The 14,102-nt window shown below is 36.2% G+C and overlaps 1 protein-coding gene across 2 annotated transcripts in view; it reads left to right on the top strand.

Moving 5' to 3' along the window:
- The window catches only part of DNAH7 (dynein axonemal heavy chain 7), a 216,972-nt gene that overhangs the window by 27,698 nt on the left and 175,172 nt on the right, over window positions 1-14,102 (top strand). For both annotated transcript variants that reach the window (XM_019741305.2, XM_019741304.2), the window contains exons 10-12: window positions 648-767; window positions 6,486-6,669; window positions 7,278-7,457. In XM_019741305.2, the coding sequence (XP_019596864.2) occupies window positions 648-767; window positions 6,486-6,669; window positions 7,278-7,457 (484 nt within the window). The remainder of the gene's footprint in view (window positions 1-647; window positions 768-6,485; window positions 6,670-7,277; window positions 7,458-14,102) is intronic.

Below are 14,102 nucleotides of genomic sequence, written 5' to 3'. Positions count from 1 at the left end.
TAAACTGAGGTGAATAGTACAAGGATACTAATAGGTAATATTGTTCTTTCATTTTAGTTAATCTGCCAGAAAAAATTCTTAAATGTCACAAAGATCCATGGTGTTGTAGTTAGAAATGAGGTTGTATTGAAAGCTGTTGACTGGAGTAAACAGTTAATGTTTTCTAAAAAAAACAAAAACAAAACAAAACTAGGCAGGTTCAAAAGATTTTCGTATACTGGGTCTTTGTTAGGTGTGACATTTCCCCCTACCCATGGTTTCCTAACATTCAGGGCTGCTTTCTTTTCAGAGAGGGTGCAGTTTTTGTTTTAAGAGCAGTGGTCCCTGGAAACTTTGAGCCCTACTTCTTTTCCTGTTTTAATGGTTCTAGTTTGAAAGCAAAAGTCAGTTTAAACTGTCCGTCAAACCCCAGTTATTGCAACTTCCTTCTAATTCACAGTGTAGTTTTGTAATATACTGAGTTCCTGTTGAATTTAATCATATTAATTATTTTTAATTTATATCTCGTATACTTGAATATTTAACTTTATGAAACACAAATTTAGGTCATAAGACGTAGAAATGTTTTTTGAAAAGGAATCAAATAGTAAAATATTACATAAAAAACACCTCGTACTTAAATCACTGTTAATTTTTATCTCTTGCAGAAAGTTACGCTTAATTGATACTGAAGAATTTCACAATCGCCAGGAGGCGTTAGAACTGTCAAATTTTCAGACCATTGTCATGAGACACATGGAAACTGCCAAAGAGACTCTACTGAAAATGTAAAGTTTTAAAATTTCATGTAGGAAAATACAGATTTAAAAATTATTGATTGGCACTGCATTTCAGCTACTTTTAGAAAATTCCATTTTAACAAATTTGTAATCATTTCTGTTTAAGAGTTAAATATGTTGCCTTTATCTGCCTTGGTCTGTAATGTCTATCTAGCTATTCTACACAGCATAGATTGTACAGCAACTAAAATAACAATAATTAATGGTTTCTTTTCTTCTTAATCTGGTATCTACCTTGGCTTTGAGAGTGGGATTGGATACCATGGGGGAATGATCAAAACTAGTTACTTGCCAGGTATCTATTTGATTACTATTATTACATGCAAGTTGCTTTACCTTTTCCAGTTTGTTTTTGGATGGAGGATGTAGAAGAGGTTAAAGAAAGATCAGGTGGGGAAAATATATTTAAAGGAGTTTACAATATCATTTATCAAATGATAAATATCTTATTGGATTGGCCCTTCAAAATGGAATAGCCACATATGATCATTATTGATACAGGTGCCAGATAATGTTCTGAAACAATACAGGAAAATTGTCTCTATCATGGGTTATAACATGATTATAAATAGGACATTAAAACTAGATCAAATGCAAGATAACAGAGGACATGAAACTCTAACTTATCTTCATGATTTCCCAAAAGTTACTGAGGAATGTATCTAGATAGTTTAAGACTGAATCTTTATTTTATCTTTTCTTCTCTAATATGTCAGAATTAAATTCTTTATCTGACATTACTTGAAAGAACTTTATACTTTTGTTTAATATTAGTATTTAGTTAACATAAAGAGAGGAGATGTGCTGAATGAAACCCCATAATTAATTACAGAGAAGAAAATGACCTCTTAAGGACGGAATAAGAATAAATTATCTTGATCTATCACTTCAGGGTTATTCCCAGAAATACATTACCACTGTAAATTTTAGTAAATTGGATGTCAAAGTACAGAGTAGAGTACAAACCTTGACTAAATAATTTTGCTGAGAGATGTAGATTGATGAGCTATATCTCTTGATGCTTCCAGATTGATTCTAATGGAAGAACCCTTCAACCATAATTTAAATAGTGAGCCAGAATGTGTTTATCAGAACATCAGCTCACCACAGTGGAGAAACAATGAGCAAATGATTAATTATGACATCTACCCCAAACCCAGACATCTTCTCTCAGTCCGCAGTCTCTACTTCTACTCAGGAGTTGCTGTGGTTTATCACCCCTACCTTCCGAAAATCTGTTTTTCTGTATCCCTGTGACTCTGTTTTGTTTTTGTTTTTTTCCCCTTTATTTCTATTTCTTTTCCTGGCTCTACTTATTCTTACTATTGCCAAGAGTAGGGGCTGCCCAGGGGTTTGCTGTTGTTTCTCTTCTTTATATTCTCAAAAATGTCCTGATTTCATCTGTTTCAGTTGTATCAAGACCTTATATGTTTTCTGATCTCTGGTCATTACTAATTTTATATCTCCAATTGAACGCCATGTCAGCACCTGAATCTCAGCATCTCCATAATAGTGTTTATTCTTTCCTCCAAACCCTGTTCTAGACCATGCCCAGGCCAAGTTGAAAACTTTGTGACTTTTTCTCTTTTGCTCATCACCTACATCCTCGCCCTGCCATGTCCAGTGTATTGCTAACTATTCTTTTTTTATAGATATAATTCACTTTATCACAAAATTTACTACTTTAATATGTACAATTCAGTGGTTTATAATATATTCACAAAGTTGTGCAATAATCACCACTAATTCCATCACCCACAAAAGGAACCCTGTATCTGTTAGCAGTCACTCCCCCATTCACCCTTCCGCTAGTCCTTGGAAACCACTACTTTCTGCCCCTGTGGATTTCCCTATTCTGGACATTTCATGTAAGTGGAATGATACAATATGTAGCCATTTATGTCTGGCTTCTTACACTGAGCATAATGTTTTTAAGGTTTATTCGTGTTATAGCATGTATCGATACTTTATTCCCTGTCATGGCCAAATGATATTCCATTATATGGACATACTACATTTTGTTTATCCATTCATCAGTTAATGGACATTTTGGTTGTTTCTGGGTTTTGTCAATTGTGAATATGCTGCTATGAGCATTCATTTTGTATAAACCTATGTTTTCCGTTATTTTGGGCATATACTTAGCAGTGGAATGACTGGGTTATATGATAATCCTGTTTAACTTTTTGAAGATCTGCCATGATATTTTCTAAAAGGTCTGTAAGATTTTCCATTCCTACCAACAAAGTATGTGTTCCAATTTCTCCACATGTTTGCCAATACTTATTGTGCAACTTCCTGATTATAGCCATTGTAGTGGATGTGAAGTGCTGTCTAATTGTGGTTTTGATTTGCATTTCCCCAATGACTAATGATGTTGGGAATATTTTCTTGTGTTTATTGCCCATTTATTTTGTTTGGGTAAATGTCTATTCAAATCATTGTTCATTTTGTATTGGGTGATTCTTTTTATTGTTGAGTTATAAGAGTTCTTCATATATTCTGGATTAATTCATATACCCTAATCAATCATATGATTTGCAAATATTTCTCCCATTATGTGGTGTGTTCTTTCACTTTTTTGATACTGTCCTTTGAAGCACAAATGTTTTTAATTTTGATTAAGTCTATTTTCATTATTTTTTTCTATATTGATTCTATATTTTGCAATCTTGCCAAGTTTGTTAGTTGGAATGGTTATTTGTGTGTGTGTGTGTGTGTGTGTGTGTAGTCTTTATGGCTTTCTCTATATAAAATCATATCATCTGCAAATAGGGATAGTTCTATTTCTTTATTTTCTATCTGCATGTTTTTTTTTTGTCTTCCTTGCATAATTGCTCTAGTTAGAACCTCCAGTGAAATGTTGAATGGAAGTGTCAAGAGTGGATATTTTTGTTTTGTTTCTGAGGCTTTTAGTCTTTCGCCATTAAGTCAGCTTATAGTTGTCCTTTGTCATTGTTAAGGAATTTCCCTTTTATTCTTAGTTTCTTGATTGTTTTTATTATGAAATAGTGTTGATTTTGCTAAAAGCTTTTTCTGCATCTATTCAGATAATGGGGTTTTCTCCTTTATTCTACTGATATAGTGTACTACATTGATTTTAATATATTGAACCAACTTTGCATTTCCAAGACAAATCCCACTTGGTCATGGAGCATAATCATTTTTATATGCTATTAGATTCAATTTGCTACTCTGTTGTTGAGGATTTTTGTGTCTGAATTCATAAGGGATATTGGTCTGTAGTTTCCTTTTTCTTGAGTAATTTTTGTCTGGTTTTGGTATTATGATAATACTAGCCTCATAAATAAATTAGAAGTTTCTATTTTGGAAGAGTTTGTGAAGGATTGATGTTAATTCTTGTTTAAATATTTGGTAGAACTCACCAGTGAAGCAATCTGTTCCTGGGTTCTGGATTTGTTTTTTGAAATTTTTAAAACTGTTAACTCAATCTCTGCTTGTTATAGATCTATTCATATTTTACCTTTCTTCTTAAGTCAGTTTTAGTAGTTTGCGTCTTTCTAGGAATTTGCTACATTACCTAATTTGTTGGCATATAATTGTTCATTATAGTCTCGTAATCTTTTTTATTTCTGTAAGGTCAGTATTAATGTCTTCTTTTTCATTACCAATTTTGACAATTTGAGTCTTCCCTTTCTCTTGGTCATCCTAGCTATTAGGCTTGTCAATTTTGCTGATCTTTTCAAAAACCAACTTTTGGTTTTGTTGATTTTCTTTATTGTTTTTCTAGTCTCTATTGTGTTTGTTTCTGTTCAACTCTTTATTTCTTTCCCGTCTTATTTTGAATTTAGTTTGCTCTTCTTTTCCCAATTTCTAGTGGAAATTTAGCTTATTAAGATTGTTTTTATTTTTTAATGTAGTTGTTTACAGCTATAAATGTCCCTCTAATCAACCACCCTTTGTATGCCATGAGTTTTGATGTATGTGTTTTTTCATTTTCATTCATCTCAAATTATTTTCTAATTTTCCTTGTAATTTTGTGTGTTTGTTATTCATTTGTTGTTTAAGACTGTGTTGTTTAATTTCCACATATTTGTGAATTTCCAGAGTATCCTTCTTTTACTGATTTCTAATTTTGTATAATTTCAATCTTTTTATATTTATTGAAACTTATTTTATGACCACCAACTATTCGTTACCTTCTCTCAGAAACATCTTCTATATGTCCTTCTTTCTTTTAATTCCCATTGTTACTACCTGTTAGCAGGCCCTTTTAACCTCCTCTGTAGCTTATAAACCACTGCAAAATGAATCCTAAAATATCCCCTAGTTCAGTGCCTCTTTTTTATTAACAAAGCAAGTCCACATTTCTTTTTTTATTTTAATTTTTATTTTCAAGTCCACATTTCTTAACCTGTCTTTTAAGGTCTTCTGCAACCTGGAACTAACTTATGCTTTGTATTCTGAAAATACTTTCACCATGACTTCATCTTAGAGTATGAAGCTGTCTCAAGTCCCAATGTTTAGTTTCCATGTTCTGCAAAAGTCCTCACTGATGTTCCCCCACTTATTTCTTCCTATTTTCTAATCCCTTATCTCTGTTATAGACAGTGAAATTATTAGATATATTAGCCCCATCTATTTTACCTATTGTCCTACTTCTACTTCAGAGCCTTTTCTCAGGGGTCTGTCTCATTTCATTTCTGTTTATTCTTCAGTGAAATTTCCATCTTCACTATACAACCCTTAACCTTTTTTCCTTTCTTAAATGGAAAATTATGTCTCTCTCCTTTGACTTCAAAGCTGTGTTTCTGCTATGATACATTGCCTTCTTTATTATAAGAGAGAAAGGCTGATGTCATATATTCTTATGTTTACATGTTCCCAGCACACTGTAGACACTAAACACGTATTTGTTAAAGGGATGAATACATATATTTAAAACTTAGATCTCTCATTGAGCATTCGGGCAACTCCTGAAATTATATTAAGTCTCTATTTTAGAAATCCATTATCTCTTATGAAAGAGCTAATATCAATATTAGCAAAGTCAATATTCCTTGATTTTGATTTTGTGGTGTTGGACAATGGTTTTGTAAACTGAAAACTTGGCTTGTGATCATGACATATCTATATATGAATTTCACTGTTATCCATTTATTATAAGAAAGAATACACATATTTAAAACTTTGTTTTAAACCAGTCACTCTTTCAGGATTCCACATTAAGGGGAATGAAAAAGTAATATACTTGATTTTATTGATTTATGCCTTGTTTTGAAGTCATTGTGAAGCAGATTGAATAGCATAAAATGCCAAGTGGGTTGAACCAAATAAACCTTCCCTTGGTTTAATCAGTTGTTCACATTTTAGCTTTAAACCAAGAAATCCATTCCCTGAAGAACATTTTGGAGACTGCAGAGGAGTATCTTGTACTATTCAATAAAGTTAGTTGTCATGTTTATTCAAAAAGTGCATAAATCATATTCTCAGATCTCTGGGAGTTAGATTTACATTTTTCTCACAACATCACATTGAGTCATTTTCTATTAGCTATGATTAAAATTTATTTTCCTAGGAGAAGTGAAATATGCTAATGCTTACATTTCAGAGAGTAGATAATGTCACTTAGCACTATACCTTTCTATGAAAACCTTGGGTGTCCAGAAGTTACTGTTAATGCTTAATGTAAAAAGAGTAATTCCCGAAAAGTTTTAACTTTTAAAAGTCTCCTGTTCTTTCAAGGTGGTTTCCAGAAGTGCAGAATATTTATTACCAAGGTAATAAAAAAAAGCAATTGCCAACTGGTGACAGCAGTGCCAAATTGGAATCTTTTTTCAATTGCGCTGCTACACTTATGACTTTACAGCTACAAGACCTCACTTTGGTCTCCATGCAAGATTTCACAGACTTAATTGCACAACCCCCAGTAAGTATGGTTCAGTTACACCAATATTCATTTACTAATTTATTTTTCAATTTTTTTCAGGATGGAAAATACAATACCTTTACAGTAGGAGAGCAAAAAGTATTATCTTTAGACCTATTATACTTACCAGGTTAAAAAAGTTAGTGTCAGCCTGCATACTTAGCATATATGAGTATCATCACATTGGTAAAGATTAGTGAAAATTCCCACAATTGGGAAATTTGGGTTGTGATGGCTGGGGAAAGTTTCCACAAGGAACTCTTTTCTTTCTGGGAGAAGATCCTGTGACAGTATGAGCAGAGCCTGGGAATTTGAATGTTCTCTTCTTGTGCTCTTTGGTGCATGATTCTAGAGCTCCACTGCTTTTGCACATGCTACATTTTCTGACCTTATAGTTGATCTGTAGGCCCAGTGGATACTAGATACCAACAAGTCTAGCTGGGAATCGCTCTTGCTCTTTTTAGTAGAGTTTCCTCTTTGGCTTAACTGTCTAGGGTACAACAGGAAGGATGAGTTCCCATGAATTCTTATTGGGACCAGTGCACTTCTTAGTCTATCACAATTCATATGTATGTTCATATATGTATATTTATAATTTTTTTTTTCAGGATTCTATTAGAGCTTTTGAACACCCAGGTTTTATTATGAGGCTGATTCTTGATAACGACACCATTAAATTTGAACCTGAATTCAATGACTATATACACATCCTTCTAAATGTTTATGATGTCATGTTGAAGGCTGTCAGTTACGTGCCAAGGGTTGAGATAAAATTGTATTCCAAGTGGGTAAGTAATAAGGATATTCTGATTGCTTGAATTTGCATGATGATATTCACTTCAAATAACTTCTCAAAGGTGTAGACAGGTATCCTCTGTTTTGGAGAATTTAAATGTCCTACTAACATTGGCTTATAAGGAAGTTTTTCTTCAAAAATGTAATATTTACCCATTAGCTTCTCTTCCGATATAGGTAGTGTTTTAGTCCAATCTTCCAGTGGAATCAGCTGAAAACTTTCTGAGGGGAAAGCATGAAGGTTGTGATCAGAGTCGAAGCAGTCAGTGAGTGTTTGCTGAAGCGCTCAGACCATGCTGTCAATCTCCCTGTACTCTCCCAGCTCTGCAACACTGTCCTCCAGGCGAATACCTTCCTCATATACCCTTTTCCAGAAATAGCAGTGTCTTCGTGCTTTCAAATCAGAGATCCTACTTCCCTCCTCTCTTTGGCCAAATAGTTAACAAAGCTCTGCTGAACTATGGCATTTGAACAGTAGTTATTGCAGTCTGGTATATGAAATGAGCATGGCGGAAAATTCCTCAACTTAGAAGGTTTTGTGTTTTGTAAGTAGCTTTCTTTTTCCTTTTTTATTTTAAAAATAGTTTCTGAAAATTTTGTGCATACCAAAAGAGTACAGGAGACTAGTGTGTACAGTTTTAAGTAGTAATAAGCTTAATACCTGTGTACCTACAATCCAACTTAAGCAATAGATTATTATTGATGTCTTTAAGCCCTCCCAACCCATTATTGCCCCTTCCTTTTCACATCCCTATCCTTCTACCTTCAAGCAAAAGGATCGCTATCTTGAATTTTGTAGTTATTATTCTGAATTTTTAAAGATAACCTTACCACATGTCTGTATGTACCAAACAATTTGTTTAGTTTTTCCATATATTTGTATAGATGGAGTTATTTTATAAATAATCAGTGTCTTGGTATTTTTATTTTTTTACTCAACATTAGGATCGTGAAATTATCCATTTAATAGAATGTGTTATTTTTTTAAATTGTTTTATTTTTGTTTTTTAGAAATTCCATTAAGTTGTTTTTCAAATACGCCTGGTCATTTCTGATACTCTCTTGTAATTAGTCATGTAGTCATTACTCTTTTACCTCTCTGTTTGCTGATCCTACCCCTGCTCCTGGTGGTTTGTTTCTGTGAGTGTTTTTCCTTTATTATTACGGGCTGATACATTTAAGAACTTTAGGTAGAGAAGTCTTTGAGGCCTTGGTTTAAGTTGGTTCCTCTGGAATTTGCATATTCTCTTCACAGGTGCTCTGGAGGTCCCTGCAGATACAGGACTGCTTTAAACAAAAGCCAGATGGTTTTGTGGACAACACTGGGGGTGTGAATGCTTAACCTCATCTGTTTGAGAACAGGAATGTGATTACAAATTCTTAAGGCAGCCATCTTTTTTTCCTCCTCTGAGAAACAAGGCCTAAACAGGACATTTCCCTTACATTTGCCTTCTCAGTCAAAGGTTCGGTCACCTTTCTTCAGTCTGAAATTGTGTGTCCTCAGTGTTCTGAGGTTGTTCAGTGTTCAGCTTTCAGGGTTCTTGGCTTTATGTGGGAGTATCAGTTATGACTTCCCACCTTGCTCAGACTTGAGGCTTTGTCCCTGTCAGCTATTCTTCTCCTCCCTGCCCAACACCACACACACACACACACACACACACACACACACACACACACACACACACACACACACACCTTGCTGGAGACTCGTTAAAGCAAAGTTTAGACCACCAGGGGTCAGGGCAGACACAATGACCTCTCAATTCATGCTTTCTCTCGGGCTCCTCAGACTTTTGTTGTCATTTTGCTTCCTTAACTATGCATTATTAAAGTTATATTTAGCATTTTCCCCCAGCATATTTATATGTTTTAAACTAGGTAGTTTTCAGGATATCTATTCCTCATACTGCCATAAATAGAAGTCTTTCAAGAAACTTACTGTTTATTTTGTCCTTTATTTAATTCCACTCTATCTATTGCATCCTTTTCTATTCTTTTCATACCCTGCCTTTTTTCAAGAATGATTTGAGGTAGCTTATAGAACATATAATAAGTGTATGAGTTACTAGATAAAGCTCAAAGTTATAATCATCTGAATGAATACAATTGCTATGTGTTTATGGTTACAAATATGCCTCCAAGCTCACAGTTTCTGAAGTAAAGAGGAAAACATGACAAGTTTTGAATACGAATAAACAGTTCATTTAGATTCCTCAAAGAGAGAATATTTTTTCCTGGCATGCAATTTTTAGAGATAGGTCTTAAATGGGAGTGATGGTTCTGAAATCCTATGTATCAACATCACCTGGTGACATTTTTAAAAGATTTTTATTAAAAATACAGTTAACATACAATATTATATTGGTTTCAGGGGTACACCATAGTTATTCTACATCTACATTCCTAAAGAAGTGATCACCATGATAAGTCCAGCACCCATCTGACACTGTACCACGCTATCACAATATTATTGACTGTATTCCCCATGCTGTACATTACATCCCCATGACTTATTTGTTTTATACCTGGAAATTTAGACCTCTTATTCCCCTTCATCTTTTCCCCCTTTTAAAATTTTTAAATCACAGTTGACATTCAACATTATTTTGTATTAATTTCAGGTGTATAGTATAGTGGTTAGACATTTATATAATTTAAGAAGCGATCTCCTGACTCGTCCAATGCCCATCTGGCACTATACATAGTTATTACCATATCATTGAGTATATTCTGTAGGCTTTACTTTACATCTCCATGACTATTTTGTAACTACCCATTTGTATTTCTTAACCCCTTCACCTTTTTCACTCTGCCCTGAACCCCACCCATCTATTACTCCAACAAATCTAGTACCCATCTGACGCCATACATAGTTATTACAATATTAATGGATACATTCCCATGTTTCCCCGAAAATAAGACCTAGCTGGACCATCAGCTCTAAGTTGTCTTTTGGAGCAAAAATTAACATAAGACTGGTCTTATTTTAATATAATATAAGACCCAGTCTTTAATATAATATGATATAAGATAATATAGTATAATATAATATAATATAATATAATATAATATAATATAATATAATATAATATAATATAACCAGGTCTTATATTAATTTTTGCTCCAAAAGATGCATTAGAGCTAATGGTCTGGCTAGGTCTTATTTTCGGGGAAACACTGTCTTTATGCTATACCCTACATCCCCATGACTACTTTGTAACAAACAATTTGTACCTCCTCATCCTGTTCCCTTTTTCACCCACACCCCCAAATCCCCTCCCATCTGGCCACCGTCAAAATGTTTTCTGTATCTATGAGTGTATTTCTGTTTTGTTTGTTTATTTTGTTCTTTAGATTCCACATATAAGCCAAATCGCACTGCATCTGTCTTTCTCTGTCTGACACTCCACTCAGCACAATACCCTCCAGATTCATTCATGTCGCTGCAGATGGCAAGAACCCATTCCCTTCCATGGCCAAGTGATATTTCATTGTATATATGTATCACCTCCTCTTTATCCATTCTTCTATCAATGGACACCCAGGCTGCCTCACATCTTGGACATTGTAAACAATGCTGCAATGAACATATGGATGAACATGTTCCTTCGAAGTAGTATTTTGGATTTCTTTGGTTAAATACCCAGAAGTGGGATTACTGAGTCCTTCTTTGTCTCTTTTTATAGCCTTTGTTTTAAAGTCTATTTTGTGTGGTATAAGTATTACTACACCAGCTTTTTGTTTTTGTTTTCATTTCCATTTTCAAGAAATACATTTTTCCATCCCTTTACTTTCAGTCTTGTGTGTCTTTCAATCTGAAGTGAGTCTCTTGTAGGCAGCACATGTAAGGGTTTTGTTTTCTCATCCATTCAACTACCCTATGTGTTTTGATTGAAGCATTTAATCCATTTACATTGAAAATAATTGTTTATAGACATGTAGCTATTGCCATTTTATTATTCATCATTTTGATTTTTTGTTTTTAATCTTAAAGAAGTCCCTCTGACATTCCTTGTAATACTAGTTTAGTGGTGGTGAACTCCTTTAGCTTTTTCTTGTCTGGGAAGCTCTTTATCTGTCCTTTGATTCTAAATGATAGCCTTGCTGGGTAGAGTAGTCTTGGTTGTAGATCCTGGCTTTTCATCACTTTGAATAATTCCTGCCAATCCTTTCTGGCCTGCAAAGTTTCTGTTGAGATATCAGCTGATACTCTTATGGAAGCTCCCTTGTAGGTAACTAACTGCTTTTCTCTTGCTGCTTTTAAGATTATTTCTTTGTCTTTAATATTTGGCTTTCTAATTATGATGTGTCTTGGTGTGGGCCTATTTGGGTTCATCCTGTTTGGGACTCTCTGCACTTTCTGGACTTGTATGTCTATTTCCTTTCCCAGGTTAGGTATGTTTTCAGTCGTTATTTCTTCAAATAGGTTCTCAATCTCTTGCTTTCTCTCTTCTCCTTCTGGTACCCCTATGATGCAAATGTTGTTATGCTTGATATTGTCCCAGAGGTCTCTTAAACTCTTCTCATTCTCTTGTATTTTTATTTATTTGTTTATTGATTTATTTTTGATTTTTTCTGTTCCAATTGGGTGTTTTCTGCTACCTTGTCTTCCAAATTGCTGAATCAATCCTCTGCATCTAGTCTGCTGGTGATTCCTTCTAGTGCATTCTTTATTTCAGTTATTGTATTCTTCACTTCTGACTAGTTCTTCTTCATGGTTTCTATGTCTTTTTTCATGCTTGCTATCTCTTTATTGAAGTTCTCACTAAGTTCCTTGAGTATCTTTATAACCATTGTTTTGAACTCTGTATCTGGTAAGTTGTTTGCCTTCATTTTGTTTAGTTCTGTTTCTGGAGTTTTGTCCTGTTCTTTCATTTGGGACATATTTCTTTCTTTCCTCATTTTGGCTGCCTCTGTGTGTTTGTTTGTATGTATTAGGTAGGACTGCAATGTCTGCCAGTCTTGGCCAGGTGACCTTATGTAGTAGGTGACCTGTGGGGCCCTGGCACAGTCTCCCTGGTCACTTGAGCTGGGTGCTCCAGGAGCGTCCCTTGTGTGGGTTATGTGTCCTTTCCTGTTATACTTGAGCTTGATTGCTATTGGCACTTCACTGGATGGGATTGGCCCTCAGGCTGATTGGCTGTGGGAATTAGCCTCATCCATAGCTTAGGGGCAGCTGAGTGTGGGGCTTACCCCATTGGGATTCACTCCAGTAGGGTCTGTTACCTGTTGAGATTGCCTTTTGCGTGTGCTGCTTGTGGGACTAATTGGGTGATGCTCTGCTGTAGTTTGAAGCCAACTTCCAAGTATGTTGGTTCTGGGCCCTCTTGGGAGGGGCTCCAGAGCAGGCCCAGATCAGCTACTGCCTGTGAGCAGCTGGGGACTACCTGGTAGGAGCTACAAAGTGGTCTGTGGTCATTTGCTGCCTGTGCTATGGGACAGGCCACACTGTAAACTGAGGATGGCTGCCATCAGCCTGGGGTAATTCCACAAAAAGCCAGGACATCTCAGGCCTGCTTCCACCTGCTGGCTCCCTTAAGGCTTAGCCACTGATAGAGCCTCGTGCAGTATGCAAGTTGGGTGAGGCAGGGTCTTAGGGGTTACTAGAGTGGGAAGAGTTGTGTTCACCAGGTTAGTGTAGGTTCTAGTTTGATGCCACTGCTGAGTCTGGATCTACTCAGCCAAAGTCTCAGAGCACATGGAGGACAGTTGCCACCCGCTCTACCTCTGATAGTTTTCCAAGAAAGAGTACAATGCAGATGTGGCTGGCTGCTCACAGAGAAAGTACCTCCAGTATTTGCGGAGTTGAGTAGGACGGGGTCCCACTGAGTCAGCAGGGTGGAGCAGTGGAGCTCACCAGACAATCAGATTCAGATATGGCCACATGGGGAGGGTCCAACACGGTAAAGATGGCACCCACCTTACAGCTGCAAAGGAGAAGGACCCCACACAGGGAAAATGGCAACTGTCCTCCAGCCCTCACTCTGAAGCCACAGACCTCAGTCTGCCGCCCACCCTGAGTCACTCTCCCTCCTCCAGAGCCCATGGTTGGTGCCAATGAGTGAGTGGGTCTGTGCGCAGTCCCCGTAAGAGGACATCTGGGTTTCCCGTAGCCTTCTGTCCCATCTGGATGGTCAGAATTCCCACTGTTTTGCATAGCTAGATGTTGTGGGGGCTCCTCTTCCTGGCACTGGTACTCTGAGCTGGGGAGCCCAGTATGGGGGGTTGGGGTCCCTCACTCTTCTGGGGGGATTCTCCACAGCTGAGATACCCCTCCTTATTCTCAACAACCATACAGAGATTGAGGCTGGTTCATTTTGCATCTCTGCCCCTTGTACCAGTCTTGACGTGGCTTCTTCTCTATATTCTTAGTTATAAAACTTCTGTTTAGCCAGACTTCAGATGGTTCTTCAGGTTGATCGTTCTATAATTCAGTTGTAATTTTTCGTGTTCATGGAAGGAAGCAGGCAAGTGTTTACTCCACCATCTTGGATTTCCCTCTCTGGTGACATTTTAGAAATACAAATCCAAAGATCTTGACTACCACCACCCTTTGCCCCTCAAGATATGGATTCACAATGACAATCAGTACTCAGAAATAGATACGGTAAAATACCCCTGCATAATTCTGGCAATCA

The sequence above is a fragment of the Rhinolophus sinicus genome, linkage group LG01, assembly GCF_036562045.2.
Source record: "Rhinolophus sinicus isolate RSC01 linkage group LG01, ASM3656204v1, whole genome shotgun sequence".
Lineage (NCBI taxonomy): Eukaryota > Metazoa > Chordata > Mammalia > Chiroptera > Rhinolophidae > Rhinolophus > Rhinolophus sinicus.
The sequence above is the reverse complement of the archived record's forward strand: the minus strand, read 5'-3'. Positions and strand labels throughout refer to the sequence as shown.